Source organism: Callithrix jacchus, chromosome 13 (genome assembly GCF_049354715.1).
Source record: "Callithrix jacchus isolate 240 chromosome 13, calJac240_pri, whole genome shotgun sequence".
NCBI classification, from domain to species: domain Eukaryota; kingdom Metazoa; phylum Chordata; class Mammalia; order Primates; family Cebidae; genus Callithrix; species Callithrix jacchus.
The window spans coordinates 64,541,911-64,559,856 of NC_133514.1; the positions used below are offsets into that span (position 1 = coordinate 64,541,911).

Genomic DNA, 17,946 nt, shown 5'->3' on the forward strand with positions numbered 1-17,946 from the left:
GTGCCATTGCACTCCAGCGTGGGTAACAGAGTGTGAGACCCTACCTTAAAAAAAAAAAAAAAAAGAAAACTTACTGATTACGTTAACTGGAACTACATTAAACATTCCTAGTACTCTGGGTACCTTAATTTTTTTATATTTACTCATTCAAGTTAGATTTTTAATCAATCAAAATACCTCCTCTTTTCCAATTTATCTTCCTGTAACTTAAAATGTAATTTTAAAATAATAATGTATACTACAATAATATATGTAAAATCATTTTATGCATTAAGTTCCATGTTATCTCAACATTTAAATTAACTACTGAAAGAAGGTAGTGATCAAATGACAAATCTAAGGAAGTAACGGATGTGAAATAAAGTATCATAATTTGTTATAAAACTAGAAGTATAACAACAATTATTATTACAAGACAGACTCACTATTTGAGAAAGGGGTTGTAATAATACCAGAAATATTTTCCACAATAAAATTTATTATGACAAAAAGGCTCTTTGGCAATAATGAATTTGTTCTTTAATACCTTGTATAAATACAATGCGGCTATGATTTTGGTACGATCTGTCTCCACCAAAACTTACATGGAAATCTGATCTCCAATGTGACAATGTTTGGAGGTAGGACTTAGTGAGATGTGTCTGGGTCATGGAGGTGAATCCCTCACAAACAGGTTAATGCCCTCAATGCTCTCCTGTTGGGGTGAGCAGCATTAAGAGAGTCTGGCTTTTTGGTTTCTCTCTCTTGCTTCCTCCCTTACCACATGGTCTCTCTGCACAGGAGCTCACTCTCTTTCTGCTTTCATATGTAAGGTGAAGCAATCTGAGACCCTTATCAGATGCAGATGCCAGCCCACAGAACCATAAGCCAAATAAACTTCTTTTCTATAAAAATTACCAACCTCAGGTATCGTATTACAGCAACACAAAATATACTAAGATGCTTCTAACAACAATTAACCAAAATGGTCAAGTCATATACTTACTATAATCAACTGTTTTTCATCAGTTTTCTCTGCTTCTTTTAATTTCAAGTCCTTTGGAATTGTTATCTCCAAATGGGAATTATACTTAGGCAAAGAATTATTTCGTGGTGTCTCCCTTAAAAAATAAAATAAAATTATTAAATGTTATAGATCCAAATCATTTGAAATCACTGGAGGGGAAAAATAACTTATTTTCTACACAACACTGATAAATTTCTACTTCAAGAGAGGGAGAAAAACCTTTTACTAATTTCCAGTAAAAAAACAAAAACAAAACCTGCAACATTATATCTGAATATGCTTTTAAGTTTTATAGTTTTAGCTATCTAAGTCATTCTAGTTTGTACTAAATACTGTTTGTTGTTCATCTGAAAGGCAAAATAAGTCAGATCTATTTAATTCTGACATTAAAAAGAAAACAGAAAGCTTTTTTTTTTTTTGAGACAGAGTCTCCCTCTGTCACCCAGTTGGAGTGCAGTGTTGCAATCAGCTCACTGCAACCTCCGCCTCCCAAGTTAAAATAAAATTCTCATGCCTCAGCCTCTGGGACTACAGGCAATGTGCCATCACACCCAGATAATTTTTCTATTTTTAGTAAAGATGGGGTTTCACCATGTTGGCCAGGTTGGTCTCGAACTCTTGACCTCAAGTGATTCATCCACCACAGCCTCCCAAAGTGCTGGGATTACAGGCGTGAGCCACTGCACCCAGCCAAACAAAAATCTTTTAATCTTACTTAAAACATTCTTACATGTTGCTAATACCCAGTATTTCTAGAAGTCTAGGGAAAAGGGCATTCTCAAATACTGTTGAGACAGGCCCAAACACTTTGGAGGAAAGTTTGGCAATGCAGGATAAGTTATACAGCTATGAGATACAGACACCCAAGCGAGCAAAGGTATGTGTTTATCATAGGAATTTTTTTTTTCTTTTCTGGATAGAAATAGACTAGAAATATCCAAAATGTGCATAAAGTATAGAGCTGTTAAACCACGGAAAAGTCACACAATGAAATCTAACGCAGAATTTAAAATAATAAGGCAGCTGCCAGATACTGTGGCTCACCCCTGTAATCCCAGAGATTTGAGAGGCGAAGGTGGGAGAATCACTTGAGGCCAGTAGTTCAAGGTCAGCATTCACAGCATAGCAAGACCTTGTCTCTTAAAAAGAATTTTTTAAAATTATCCAGGTATAGTGCCACACACCTATAGTCCTAGCTACATAGGAGGCTGAGGCAGAAGAATCACTTGAACCCAGGAGTTCAAGGGTGCAGTGACTGTACCACTGCACTCCAGCCTGGGTAACTGAGAAAGACCCCAACTCTTAAAAAAAAAAAAAAAAAAAAAGAATGAGGTAGTAAGGTAGGAAAGATGTCAATAGTAAACAGTATGTATAGGCATAGAAAAACTTGTAATGAAAAGAGAATCTGTAGGTAAACTGAGGGTTACTAGCATAACTTTTTAAGGAAGAATACCCTGAACTCAAAACTTGTAAGCAAAAATCCTTAAGCTCTAAAATTTAATTAACACCTTACCTGCTAGCACTGCTTTTAGATGTCTGGTTATTGAGAATACTGTGCTGTTGGGGAGCTGAACCTGTAATTTAATCAAGAAGGTGGGTTATGTATTAAGTTTCATATTAGGTTTCTATCTAATGGGTAAAATCATTATACATAAAGAAAAAAAACTCAATCCATTAAATGATTTATTTTTAATAAAGACGATCTGATACAATTAGGACCCTCCTTCCTAGATACTGTTCAGAGAAAAGGCAGGAAGGCTGTCCGATACTCAGATTACAAAGCTGCAAAGAGATCTAATGGTAGATTAGTTTACCTCTAACCAACAATTATTAGGACCAAATATTAAGAAAACTGTTTCAATGCCTACATAATTATAGAATCTCTAAGTAGAAATAAATGAAAACATTGTTTTTTATTTTTTTAAAAAAAGATGGTCTCTGGAATTTTAATTAGAATGATAAAAAAAGCAATAACCAACCCATCCTATTTTCTAATGAATAAATATTTATACCACACTCTTCCCTCACTAACAGAAATAGTTAAATGACAGGCAATGGCAGCAATTATCTGAACTCAATATTTTGCTCCACGTATACCTTACCTTCAGCCGAAAAACAAGAGGAATTAGAGATTTCTTTTCTATATCCTCTGGTGTCTCATCCAATATAAGTGAGAAATCCTCATCCAACGCTTCAAATAATTTTTTTTTCTTTAGGTTTTTTGAGACAGAATCTCGCTGTCACCCAGGCTTGAATGCAGTGGCGCAATCGCGGCTCACTGCAACCTCCACCTCCCAGGTTCAAGCGATTCTCCTGACTCAGCTTCTCAAGTAACTGAGATTACAGGCATGCACCACCATGCCTGGCTACTTATTTTTTTGTATTTTTAAGTAAGTAGAAATGGGGAATCTCACCATTTTGGTCAGGCTGGTCTCGAACTCCAGGCCTTAAGTGATCCGTCCCCCTAGGCCTCCCAAAGTGCTGGGATTACAGGCGTGAGCCACCTTGCCTGGCCCAAATAATACATTATAAAAAAAAGTTCACAAGATTCCAAAACTAAAGCTCTTATATAAATGGACAATTTGCAGCATGTATTAAATCCTTAATTTAGAGATAGGATCATTGAGATGGCAAACTGAGTAGATAAGGAAGCAAAGGGTTAAAGATAAGAACCTGAAATGGTAAAGCACAAATAATAAAGTACTTAAGAAACAAGCTGCTACCACTATTTTATGCACTTCATTAAGGAACACTTATGGAGAGTAAGTCACAAAAGAAAAGTTTAAAAAAACAAAAGAACTTCTAGTAGGGAGTCAAAGGGTAGCACTTTAAACAAACCAATTAATAGAAGTAATTCTGAAAGAATGATCATCATGATAATCACATTTGAAAAATACAGCAATGGTTAAAAAGAATGTAACAAGCCTATTTGGTATATGACAACATTATCTGTAATACTGACAAAAATATCACTGAAGACTATGAAATTCAAATAACATTTCCAAAGTATTACCTGGAAATTTATTCTCTCTTGTTTCAATTTTTGCTTGACTGAGCAGAGTTGAAACAGCAGTAACATTTTCCACTGAATTGTTTTCTAGCTTGGATTCCAAACACTGGCTGAAATTCTGAACACATATAATTCAAAAATTTTATAACAACTTTGGGTTTTATCTAAATACACTTACAGTAAATTTGAGCATACCAAAAAAATTTAAGATATTATTTGTAGTAGTTCGTACAGACATGAAGTCTCCCCATGATCTTGCCACAAGCTACCCTCTCAGCATCAGGGCCCATTATTAGGCTTCAGGCCAAATTTAAAAACAAGCAGGGTACAGCAGTGCATGCCTGTTGTCCCGGCTACTGAGAAGGGTCACTAAAGGGCCGGAGGATCCCTTAAACCCAGGGGTTTGAAGCCAGCCTGAACACAGTGAGACTCCATCTCAAAAAAAGGAAATACCTCTCTCACAGATATATTCAATAATTTCCTGGCTCTATACCCTTTTTCTGAGTTTTGTCTGTCTAGACTATGATGTCCAATATGGTCATCACTGCCACATCTAACTAGTGAGCACTTAAAACGTGGTATCATTTGAGATGTGTCGAAAGCACAAATCACATCAGATTTTGCAAACCTAATCATCTGGCCAGGTGCAGTGGCTCCATCTGTAATCCCAGCACTTTGTAAGGCCAAGGCGGGTGGATCACTTGAGATCAGGAGTTCGAGACAGCCTGACCAACATGGTAAAACCTCTTCTCTACTAAAAATACAAAAATTAGCCAGCCATGGTGGCAGGCGCCTATGATCTTAGCTACTCAGGCTGAGGCAGGAGAATCACTTGGACCCGGGAGGCGGAGGTTACAGTGAGCCGGAATAGCACCACTGCATTCCAACTGACTCACGCCTATAATCCCAGCACTTTGAGAGGCCAAGGTGGATGAATCACAGTCAGGACGTCAAGACCAGCCTGGCCAACAAGGTGAAACCCTGACTCTCCTAAAAATAGGCCTTCCAAAATTAGCTGGGCATGGTGGTAGGCACCTGTAATTCCAGCTACTCAGGAGGCTGAGGCAGGAGAATTGCTTGAACCCAGGAGGCAGAGGTTGCAGTGAGCTGAGATCACGCTACTGCACTCTAGCCCTGGCAACAGTGAGAGACTGTCTCAAAAAAAAAGAAAAGAAAAAGAAAACAAAACTTATGCACTCATACAGAAAAGAATAAAATATGTCATTAATAATTGTCAAAACCGATTGCATGTTGAAATGATAGTATTTTTATAATAGGTTAAGTAAAAGATACTAAAATTAATTTTACCTATTTCTCTTTACTCCATTAATGTGGCTACACTAATTTTAAATCATGCATGTGGCTCACTTATATTCCTACTGGATAGTGCTGATCTAGAACACCTTTCCTCTGTATAAATTCAAGTCATTGCCTCTCTTCTATAAAGCCTTTCCCAATCTTCCCTAGCTGTTCTTCATCTACTTTGTCTAACTCTTTCATATGCTTGTCATTGTTTATTTTCAATTAGTTATTTGTGTCTGACTTACCTACAACTCTTAAAAGCAAGAACCATATTATATTTACCTTTTTATTCCCAATAACCTCTAATTCACAACCTTGCCAAAGCAGATACTGAATTAGTAAATAACAAAAGAAAATTACTCCAAACTCCATCAACAGTGGCCATCTCAGGGAAATGGAAATGAAAATTCCTTAAGGGCAGGAAACCTACACATTTTCTATAGCCCTAGTACAGCACCTTGAAATAGCAGGCACTCAAATATGTCCTGAACTGATACGGTTACCACATTTCCTGATCGCTCTGCAACTGGGGTCAAACTGTTGAGATTGGTGAAAAATAATTGGAAACAATCTGAAAGGTGAAAATCTTTTTTTTTTCTTTTGAGACAGAGTCTCACTCTGTTACCCAGGCTGGAATGCAGTAGCGTGATCACAGCTCACTGCAGCCTCCACCTCCTGGACTCAAGAGATCTTCCTGCCTCGGCCTTCCAAGTAGCTAGGATCACAGGCACACATTACCACTTCCAGCTAATTTTTAAATTGTTTTGTAGAGATGCGGTCTCACTATGTTGCTCAAACTGATCTAAAACTCCTGGGCTCAAGAGATCCTCCCACCTCAACATCACAAAGAGCTCAGCTTACAGGAAGGAACCACCGTGCCTGGCCCAAACTGAAAGTCTTTTCATAGAGGAAAAGATAAACTTGTGGTATATTCCTTTACAGTTTTTAAAATACCCACATATCAGTAAGTATCAAATATGATGTTGATTACACTAAGCCAAGTTACAAAAATATATATGTTAGTATTTTTTGTAAAAAATTAAAACACAAAGTTAAGTATTCTTTATGAATTTATATATACATAAAATCACAAAAATTAAAACAAAAGATCCACACCCACTTCAGGAGCACACTTAACTGTGGGAAGAAGGGTAAATGGGATAAAGAGTTGCAGTCTTCAACTACACCTATAATGTACCTTTTCTAACTTTAAAGGATCTTCAGTAATTTTTTTTTTTTTTTTTTTTGAGACAGAGTCTCACTCTGTCATCAGGCTCCAGGCTGGAGTGCAGTGGCGTGACCTTGGCTCACTGCAACCTCCACCTCCCTGGTTCAAGCAATTCTCCTGCGTCAGCCTCCCCAGTAGCTGGGACTACGGGTGTGCGCCTCCACACCCAGCTAATATTTTTGTATTTTTAGTAACGACGGGGTTTCACCGTGTTGGCCAGGATGGTCTCGATCTCTTGACCTCGTGATCTGCCCGCCTTGGCCTCCCAAAAGTGCTGGGATTACAGGTGTGAACCACCGCGCCCGGCCTCAGTAATTGTTTTAATGTTAACTTTCGTCAAATCTGGGTGGCAGACATGAGAGTAACGTTAATCTCTGCCATATTCTAAATGTTTGAAATATTCCGGAATTTCAAACCATAGATATCATTTTTTTTTTCTTGAGACCACCTCTTGTTCTGTCCCCCAGGTTAGAGTGCCATGGTGTGATCTCAGCTGACTGTAACCTCCACCTCCTGGGTTCAAGCAATTCTCCTGCATCAGCTTCCTGAGTAGCTGGGATTACAGGTGCCTGCCACCTCACCCAGCTAATTTTGGTATTTTTAGTAGAGATGGCGTTTCACCATGTTGGCCAGGCTGGTCTTAAACTCCTGACGTCAGGTGATCCGACTACCTCGGCCTCCCAAAGTGGCTGGGCACAATAGCTCATGCCTGTAATCCCAGCACTTTGAGAGGCCCAGGCAGGCAGATAATGAGGTCAGGAGATCAGGACCATCCTGGCTAACATGGTGAAACCCCGTCTCTACTAAAATACAAAAACTTAGCCAGGCGTGGCAGGAAAATTGTTTGAACCTGGGAGGCAGAGACTGCAGTGAGCTGAGATCGTGCCCCTGCACTCCAGCCTAGGGACAGTGAGAGGCCATCGAAAAATTTTTTTTAAAAAGGGCTCAGCTGCTTTCATAAAGTTTAAAATGACTTTCTTAGATAATCAAAGTTTCTTCTAGATACAAGATTCTGGTTTTCAATTTACTTTTCCATTTCAGAGTCCTGACCACTAGAATTTTATTTTTTCTTTTTTTTTTTAACTTGAAAGTTGAAGATTTATTGCCAAATGATAGAATTTTATTCTTAAGCTAAAGACTAAATTATTTATACCTCTCAACATTCTATTTGCCAACTATTCAAAACGGTCACACAAGTCATCTCCTTAAATATGTTTAACTTTTAAGTTACATCCAGTAGGAAAAAAGACCAATTAGTCCCAGTTGAAATTAATTTTAATATTTAGGCCAAAAGTAGTCCCTAAAGGACAGGCACAGTGGCTCACACCTGTAATCCCAGCACTTTGGGAGGCCGAGGCAAGCAGATCACCTGAGGTCAAAAGTTAGAGACCAGCCTGACCAACATGGAGAAACCCCATCTCTACCAAAAATACAAAATCAGCCAGGCATGGTGGCACATGCCTGTAATTCCAGCTACTCAGGAGGCTGAGACAGGAGAATCCCTTGAACCTGGGAGGCAGAGGGGTTGCAGTGAGCTGAGATCACCATTGCACTCCAGTCTAGGCAGCAAAGGCAAAACTCCATCTCAAAAAAAAAGTAGCCCCTAAGAAACATACTTTTTATGGTTATAATTAACAGGAAAATCAGTGTGTTAAATTTAAAAGCAAAGCTGGAATTCAACAGACTTATGCTTACATAAAATAAAGAGTAAAAATGAGGAAACAATGAGAAGCACACAAAGTAAATGTGAGACATCTAAAGTTCTCTGACAAGACTGAGTTAATAAAACTCTACTTAACTACAGGAAACCTTAAATGACTCTTCAGTCTTTTATGATTTGATTCTTATGCTAAAATATTATAAACACATTTCTTACAGAAAACACTTAGGCACCTTTATTGTGCATAATAAAAACAGATTACCTTATTTGATGTGGAATCAAAAGAATGTTTCATCTGATTATCCAATGGTGGGTCAGGAGAATGTTTTATCTCATTAGCCAAATGACAATTTTCAGGAGCCCTTTCTGTGGTTTTATTAATTTCTACTGTAATATCATTACTTTTCACTTCTTCAGAATTAAGTTCTTTCATTTTTTCCTGCTGATAAATTATATTTCTATCATGTAGTCTTGTCCCTAAAAGTGTACTTTGAGTCACTGGATGATGCATTTCTAAAGCTGGTGATGAAAAACTGGTTCGTAATAAGCCTAATTTAGGGGATACTTGAGAGTCCAACTTATTGTGCTGCACAGAGTTAAATTTTGAGAGTTTAATTTTAGTCCAGTTGGAGTTCTTCTTGGTTGAGCTGTTTATTCCATTCAGCATACATTTCACAGGCTTTGTTTTTCTACTTGGGAAAAAACGATTACATTGCACATCCTGATTTGTTTCCTTCTGATGAAGTATTTGTCTTTCACCATTGGTCTCTTCCAATTTTATTTCTGTGGGTTTTTCTTCCTTTACACTTTCCATTTGTGAAGATTCCTTTTTTACCTCTACATTATCTGACTCAATTTCACCAGCAATTTCTTCACAGAGCTGGAGAATACTACCTCGTTTGCTCTTTCCTGCTTGCTCCAGTTCATTATCACTTTGTTCAGGCACTGATGGCTGTGGACTTTTTGGGAGTGTTGTGTTAGTATTTACTTGTGTATGAACCGATTTCTTCGTCTCATTTCTTTTCGAGACCACTGAAGTAGCCATTTTTGATCTTTTTACCTCAGAAGTTACAGGCATAGGTTTCATTTCCTCTCTTCTAGTAGTCTTCTGAGGACACTTTTCAGATCCTTGTATGCAGTGAGAACTACAAGCACAAGCTGTCTGAAGTTCTACCTTGCGTTTTTTCCCTTTGGGGTAATTTACTTCATTAATTACTAAATTTTCATCTTCTTTAGAGTCAGACTTTACTTCCAGTAGTTTTCTCTTCACATGTTTCTGATTTGTTTTATTAGATTTACTCTGAGTACTGCTACACTGCTCTTTTTTCGTTGGTGGCAAACTCTGCTTAACTGCTGGAACCTGACCCTGAATTTCTCTGCTGCGTAAAGACCTTTTTGAAACCTCTGTTAATTGTTGTAGCCTTTGTGATCGCCGGTTGAGCTGTTCATTTGCTTTAGAGTTTTCATGTACTAATTTTTTCTGAGATAATTTCTTTTTTGTAGATTCTTGTTGTGAATGTCCCCTCACAGTCACCGTGTTTTTATTAATGGATTTAGTAGCTTTATCAGTAGATGCTGCCTTTAATGACCTTGTACTCATGCGTGTTTCCAATTCTGGCTGATTTATTTTACTTTCACGGGAAGATTTGGCCTGTGATTTTACAGTTTCCTTTGGACCTGATTTTTTTGCTAGATTCTTTTGAGAAATCTGAATTTCTGTTTCTGAATTCTTATCTTCACTTTTTTTAGCAACTTTGGAGGAATTCTCTTTTGATTTCTCCTGAATGGACATCATTCCTGAGTAACAACTTTCTTTTTTGAATAGCTTTGAAGAGGATTTTTGTGTCCTAGTAGGGGTGAATGCTGATTAGCTATTATTATTACTGAGGAGCAGATCTGAAAAAATCAACTTTAACTGCTGCTGATACACATTTTCAACAAAAATACTAGTTCGCTTCAAGTAAGGTTTCTGTCTTTCCTAGAACATGAGAAAAGCTGGCATGAATGCTAAAAGATACTTGCTTTACTTTGGACAAGGTAATAAAATTTTGAGAAAAATTTAATTCTAATTTGATTATTTTTAACAAGTTTTTTAATGAAAAGAAATTTAATTCAGGTCCAATCTGTTTTGTTAACTGTTTAATTTTGGTTTCAGGCCTAGCCCTATTACTGGAGGAGTTATTTATCAGTGACCTGTTTTGATAAAATTTTTGAAAACTTTTTTCTTCTGAAGTCTACAGTTATTGGACTTCGATTCACTTGAAACATGTCTTATGGCTAACACGTTTCTTTCCTTGTTTGCTGCGTCTGTTGGTTTGCAGTTCTTATCTAACCTCTTTTGTTCAATAAAATATTCTATTAATATAGATTTCCTTTTGTGCTGCCATTTCTGAAAAATTAAAAACAAAAAATTAAGTTTGTACGATCCATGAAATATGGCAATGCCAACACTACACAGAAATAACCCTGATTTAAATAAAATCTAACTCCTCCTTTTGAAATATCTAGTCTGTACACTTAAGGCTAACAGAATGAAGTATCCCAAGTATATTCCTATGAAAAATCAGTAATTATCTTATATAAGCATAGAAAATTTGAAAATCACTATATTCCTCGAGGTTTACTTACAGTTTTTGCCCCACAAGGTAGATTCGATGTTTCAGCCACCATAACTCATGAAAATTAAACAAAACCATTCCTTATAATATGCTCTTAACACATTACACGGCACCTGAAAGAAAAAGGCTTTTTTCAATGTTTAAAAGGACAAAGGAAAGATGTAATCATCTTATCAAATGTCACACTCCATAATTTTATCCTGTCCTACTTTAGTCATCATTTCTTCAGAACTCACATTACACACAGCACTTAATTTTAGTATTTCTAATTTGTAGTAAACTATAGTATGTGCAGCCAACGGACTAGTATGCGCTCATTTACCTTGTGAAAAAAAAGGTTTTTTTTGTTTTTGTCTTTGTTTTGTGACAGAGTCTCACTCTGTCACCCAGGCTGGAGAGCAGTGGCACAATCTCGGCTCACTGCAACCTCTGCTTCCCAGGTTCAAGCGATTCTCCTGCCTCAGCCTCCTGAGTAGCTGGGATTACAGGCGCTTGCCATTATACCCGGCTAATTTTTGTATTTTTAGTAGCAATGAGGTTTCACCATGTTGGCCAGGCTGGTCTTGAACTCCTGACCTCATGACCCATCCGCCTTGGACTCTCAAAGTGCTGGGATTACAAGCGTGAACCACCATGTCTGCCCATTTAAAATACAAAAAACAATTCATAAAATATGCACAAAATGCTTTAAACCAGTAAAGTAAAATCCTATTTAGGGGAAAAAACAATGCACATAGATAACTATAAACATAGAAAAAGACTGAAATACAGTTAAAGAAGGTAGATTTAAGCACACACATATACATGTATTCCCACTCAAACCCTACTGGAAAAAAAAAAGGAATATAGAGACTAAAACAAAACAAGATCCGGTTTGGTGGCTCACACCTATACTCCTAGCAACTCGAGGCTGAGGCAGGAGGATCACTTAAGGCCAAGAGTTTGTGACCAGCCTGGAAAACATAGCAAGACTCTGTCTCTACAAAAATTAAAAATTAGCCAGGCATTGTGGCATGTACCCAGTCCAGGTTACTTGGGAGATTGAGTAAGGATTGCTTGAGCCCAGGAGTCGAAGGTTGCAGAGAGCTATAATCGTGCCAGTGTACTCCAACCTGGTCAAAAGAGTGAGACCCCATTTCTAAAATAAGTAAATAAAGAGCCAAGACAAAACCATAAACCCAAAGTATAAAAAACAAGAGAGTAGATGACAAAAATCTGGAAGTACAGATGCTACCAAAAAGAACAAATAACTAACTTAGTAGACTCAAGAAAATCTGAATCTTCAGGTGGAAATGTGGAGAGCTGAGAAGATCTATTTATAACCGAGACTCAGGAATTGGCAGTATCAAACTCCACAGGAGATGGGGATAAAAATGGGAGTCAAAAAAGTAGACAGGGCCAGGAGCAGTGGCTCATGCCTGTAATCCCAGCACTTCAGAAGGCCAAGGCAGGCGGATCACTTGAGGTCAGAACCAGTGATCCTGGCCAACATGGTAGAACCCCATCTCTACTAATAACACAAAAATATTAGCCAGGCACAGTGGCAAGTGCCTGTAATCCCAGCTACTTAGGAGAATCATTTGAACCCCAGCGGTGGAGGCTGCAGTGAACAGAGATCATGCCATTGCACTCCAGCCTGGGCAACAAGAGCGAGACCCCATCTAAACGGACAAAATAAAAAGGCATATAGACTCCCAGATTGCCATTCCCATTACTAGCACCCAGAAGAGTAGAGGTATAAATCTCTAGAAGGCGTGAAATAAAAGGTCTACAGGCTCAACAGGCACAGTTGAGGACCAAGTGTCATACTGACAACAGAAGGAATAAATAGGAATATACACACTGATTGCTGAAACCCTCTACCTACTCAAAGGCTCCTGGAGGACAGCAGCCAAGCCTATACCTTAGACGAAGGCAATGGAAAGATCATGTTCTACTGATCTTTCTGAAATGAGTACTAGTGAATTTGGCCAGCCCAAAAGAAAATACCTAAAAATACTGATAAGGTCCACCTATAGTCACCAAGACACAAACGCAACCCCTATAGTCAGGAGTCTACCAGCCACTCCACACATTTTCCAATCACTTTTAGCCATAAGCAGTTAAACAGCAATCACCACAAACAGAAGAAAAACCTTAATATGAAGAAAAAACCAGGAAAAAAAAGTAGCTTTGAAGAAAAATTTAGAGAAAAATCTAAATAAGCTAATTTGTCTTGAAACAGATAAACAAGAACATCATATAAAAAAGAACTTTTGAAAATTAAAAACGCTATATGAAAAAGCCAAAAATGAAAAAGCAGCATTAGAAGGTAAAGGTAAGGAGATCTCCTATAAAGTAGATCAAAAAGTCTAACAGGGCACATGGTAGAAAAAAATAAGAAAATTAGAGGACCATCCATGAAGTCCAACAAGACCTTTCATAGAATAGAGGAAAGCATTAGGGGAAAAAAAAAAAAATCAAGAACTCAAGAAATTTTTCCTAGGCCTGAATGACATGAGTTTCCAGACTAAAACACCCAAGACTGCTAGGTGCAGTGGCAAGTCTATAATCCCAGCTACACTAGGAAGCTGAAGCAGGAGGATCATTTGAGAGCAACCTGAGTAACAGAGCAAGACCTACTTCTAGAAAATATTTTTCTTTTTTATTTTAGAGACAGAGTGTTGCTCTGTTGTCCAGGCTAGAATGCAGTGGCACGATTTCAGCTCACTGCAACCTCCACCTTATGGGTTCAAGCAATTCTTGTGCCTTAGCTTCCCAAGTAGCTGAAACCACAGGCATGCACCACCATGCCTGACTAATTTTTCTGTTTGTTTTTTTCCAAGATGGAGCTCACTCTGTTGCCCAGGCTGGAGTGCAGTGGCCCAATCTCGGCTCACTGCAACCTCTACCTCCTGGGTTCAAGGGATTCTCCTGCCTCAGCCTCCCAAGGAGCTAGGATTACAGACACGAGCCACCACACCCAGCAAATTTTTCTGTGTTTTTACAAAAAATTTTAAATGGGGTTTCACCAAGTTGGCCAGGCTGGTCTCAAACTCCTGACCTCGTGATCTGCCCACCTCGACCTCCCAAACTGCTGGGATTACAGGCGTGAGCCACTGCACTTGGCCTTTTCTGTATTTTTAGTAGAGTCACGGTTTCATGAACCCAAATCCCCATCAATGATAGACTGGATAAAGAAAATGTGGCACACAGGCCAGACACAGTGGCTCATACCTGTAATCCCAGCACTTTAGGAGGCTGAGGTGGGCAGATCACGAGGTCAAGAGATCAAGACCATCCTGGCCAACATGGTGAAACTCCATCTCTACTAAAACATACAAAAATTAGCTGGATGTGGTGGCACATGCCTGTAGTCCCAGATACTCAGGAGGCTGAGGCAGGATAATTGCCTGGTCAGCCTGGCCTCTGGGAGGTGGAGGTTGCAGTGAGCCTAGATCATGCCCTTGCACTCCAGCCTGGCGCCTGGCAAGAGTGAGATTCTGTCTTAAAAAAAAAAAAAAAAGAAAAAAGAAACTGTGGCACATATACACCATGAAATACTATGCAGCCAGAAAAAAGGATGAGTTCATGTCCTCTGCAGGAACATGGATAAAGCTGGAAACCATCATTCCCAGCAAACTAACACAACAGAAAATCAAACACTGCATGTTCTCACTCATAAATGGAAGCTGAACAATGAGAACATATGGACACAAAAAGGGGACCATCACACAATGGGCCTGTTGGGGAACTGGGAGCTAGGGGAGGGATAGCATTAGGAGAAATACCTAATGTAGATGAAAGGTTCATGGGTGTAGCAAACCACCATGGTACATGCATACCTACCTAACAAAACTTCTGCACATGCACAGGTACCGTAGAACTTAAAGGATAACAATAACTTTAAAAAAAAAGAGAGAGAGAGAAAGATAGGGTTTCACCATGTTGGCCAGGCTGGTACCAAACTCTTGGCCTTAAGTGATCTGCCTACTTCGGCCTCCCAAAGTACCAGGATTACAAGCATGAGCCACCGCACCTGGCCAAAAAAAAATTTTTTTAATAAACTGAGCATGGTGATACACGCCTGCAGACCGGCCCAGGTGCTCGGAAGGCTGCGGCAGGAGGATCATGTGAGCTCAGGATTCGGAGGCTGCAGTGAACTATAATCACACCAGTGCACTCCAGACTGGGTGACAAAGCAAGGCCTCATCTCTTTAAAAAAACAACAAAAAAACAGAGCCAGGCATGGTGGTGCAGGCCTATAATCCCAGCTCTTTGGGAGCCGGGGTGGGCGATCACAAGGTAAGGAGTTCGCCAGCCTGGCCAAAGTGATGAAACCCTGTCTCTACTAAAAATACAAAAATTCGCAAGGCATGGCGGCATGTGCCTGTAATCCCGGCTATTCGGGAAGCTAAGGCAGGAGAATTGCTTGAACCTGGGAGGCGGAGGTTGCAGTGAGCCGAGATGGCGCCACTGCACTCCATACTGGGCAACAACAGCGAGACTCTGTCTCAAATAAATAAATAAATAGGGGTCGGGGGTGGCGGTCTACAACTGTAATCCCAGCGCTTTGGGAGGCCAAGACCAGAGAATCACGAGGTCAGGAGTTCGAGACCAGCCTGGCCAACACAGTGAAACCCCATCTCTACTAAAAATACAAAAAATTAGCTGGGCATGGTGGTGGGCACCTGTAATCCCAGCTACTTGGGAGGCTGAAGCAGGAGAATCGCTTGAACCCAAGAAACCAAGGTTGCGGTGAGCCGAGATCTTGCCACTGCACTCCAGCCCAAGCAACGGTGCACTCTGTCTCAATAAAAAAACAAAGCCAGGCACAGCAGCTCACACCTGTAATCCCAGCACTTTGGGAGGCCACGGTGGATGGATCACCTGAGGTTAGGAGTTTGAGACCAGTCTGGCCAACATGACAAAAGCCTGTCTCTACTAAAAATACAAAAATTAGCAAGACATGGTGGCACGTACCTGTAATTCCAGCTGCTAGGAGCCTGAGGCAGGAGGATCACTTGAACCTGGGAGGTGGAGACTGCAGTGAGCTGAGACCATGTCACTGCACTCTAGCATGGGCAACAGAGTGAGACTCCGTCTCAAAAACAACAACAATAAACAGGAAGAGGGGCCTAAGAGTATTTAGAACAACAGATTTTAAAAATTTTTATTTATTTATTTTTGAGATGGGAGTCTCGCTCTGTCACCCAGACTAGAATGCAGTGGCACGATCTCAGCTCACTGCAACCTCGGTCTCCCGAGTTCAAGCAATTCCCCTGCCTCAGCCTCCTGATTGGCTGGGATTACAGGCATGCCCCACCATGCCTAGCTAAGTTTTTTGTATTTTTAGTAGAGACAGGGTTTCACTGTACTGGTCAGGCTGGTCTCAAACTCCTGACCTCAGGTAATCCACCCACCTCTGCCTTCCAAAGTGCCGGGATTACAGGCGTTGAGCCACAGGACCCAGCCCCCGCAAAAAAAATTTTTTAAGTCTTTCTATGTTTCTGCTGGCAATGAGGAAACAAACTTTTAATTTTTAAAAAAACCTATCATAAGGATAAAAATAGGACTCTCAAACTTCTAGAGGAGAAAAATCCTGACCACATACAGATGATTAAGATCAGAATTACAACAAACCTCTCCATAGCAACAATGGAAGCAAGATAAATGGGAAAATCCTTCAAAATGCTGAAGAAAAATTATGTCCCAAGTAGAATTCAATGCCCAAACAATTAAGTGTAGAGTAGAATAATTTTCAGATATACAGGGTGTCAAAAAACTTAACTCCCAAACATCCTCCTCTAGAGTCTACAAGAGAATGTGCACCAAAAAAGAATTACTACTGCTAATACAGATACACAGTCACTCTTGATTGTCTACTCATACCAATAAAAAGAATGAACCTGTTTGGTTCAATTCATTTACTTAAAAAAAAAAAGAATGACCTGGCAGTTAATGAACTGAAGATATTTTCAAATATATTTTTATTATCATCAACTTTTGGACTGTACAAACCAAAATCAAGTATCATGCTTTATGAAATAGCACAAGAAGTCTTCCATTAAATTCAGCAAGCAAAGTTCTAACTATATAAACAATAAGCTGAAATACACAATAGAAAAAACCACATGCCATTTATAGCAATACAAAGACATGCATAAACATGCACAAACGCGCACACACACAAAAATCAACTTAAAAAGTAACAGGGTAGATTTACACTGATATTGAAATACACTTAGCTGTAATATTTAACAGTTTAGTTCCAATATATCAATTTGTATTAACAGAACAAAACAGACTCTAAAAACAGACCTGAAATACAAATATAAGCTGGGCATGGAGGTGGGTGCCTATAATCTCAACTACTCTTGAGGCTGAGGCAGGAGAATCACTTGAACCTGGAAAGCGGAGGTTGCAGTGAGCCAAGATGGCACCACTGCACTCCAGTCTCAAAAGATAAAAAGGAAAATAAAATATTTTTATTTTATTTTACTTATCTTTTGAGGCCCTAATGTAACAGGGGATTTAGATATAAAGGTGGTATTAATTTCATTCATTTCAAATTAATGAAAAAAAATTACTCAACGATTGCTTTTGATGGGCACACACACCTATAATAACAGCTATTCCAGAGATGAGACAGGAGGATAACATGAGGCCAGGGTCTGACACCAGCCTGGGCAACATAGCAAGACACCATCTCAAAAAAAAATTAATTAATCAGATTTCAACCTGGGTGATAAAGACCACGTCTCCAATAAATAAGTAAATAAATAAATTGGTGTCAGGAAAACTGGGTAACCATCTAGGTAACCTATCCTAGTTTACGAGTAAGAAAGTGTTCAAGAAAAATAGTATAGGAAATCTTTTTTTTTTTTTTCTTTTTTTTTTGAGACAGAGTTTTGCTCAATGCCCAAGCTGGAGTGCAATAGTGGGATCTTGGCTCACTGCAACCTCCACCTCCCAGGATCAAGAGATTCTCCTGACCCAGCTTCCCAAGTAGCTGGAATTACAGGCACACACCATCACGCCCAGCTAATTTTTTTGTATTTGTAGTAGAAACGGAGTTTCACCACGTTAGCCAGGCTAGTCTCAAACTCCTGACCTCAGGTGATCCTCCTGCCTCAGCCTCCC

General features: G+C 39.3%; 1 protein-coding gene across 29 annotated transcripts in view; it reads right to left on the reverse strand.

Moving 5' to 3' along the window:
* The window catches only part of ESCO1 (establishment of sister chromatid cohesion N-acetyltransferase 1), a 93,037-nt gene that overhangs the window by 58,538 nt on the left and 16,553 nt on the right, over positions 1–17,946 (reverse strand). For all 29 annotated transcript variants that reach the window (XR_013525787.1, XR_013525788.1, XR_013525790.1 and 26 more), the window contains 5 exons: positions 10,835–10,937; positions 8,469–10,595; positions 4,020–4,134; positions 2,520–2,580; positions 986–1,100 (listed from right to left, as the gene is read on the reverse strand). Coding sequence is in view for 21 of the 29 variants with exons in the window: in XM_078347866.1 (XP_078203992.1) it covers positions 986–1,100; positions 2,520–2,580; positions 4,020–4,134; positions 8,469–10,001 (1,824 nt within the window). In the remaining 8 variants the exon portion in view is untranslated. The remainder of the gene's footprint in view (positions 1–985; positions 1,101–2,519; positions 2,581–4,019; positions 4,135–8,468; positions 10,596–10,834; positions 10,938–17,946) is intronic.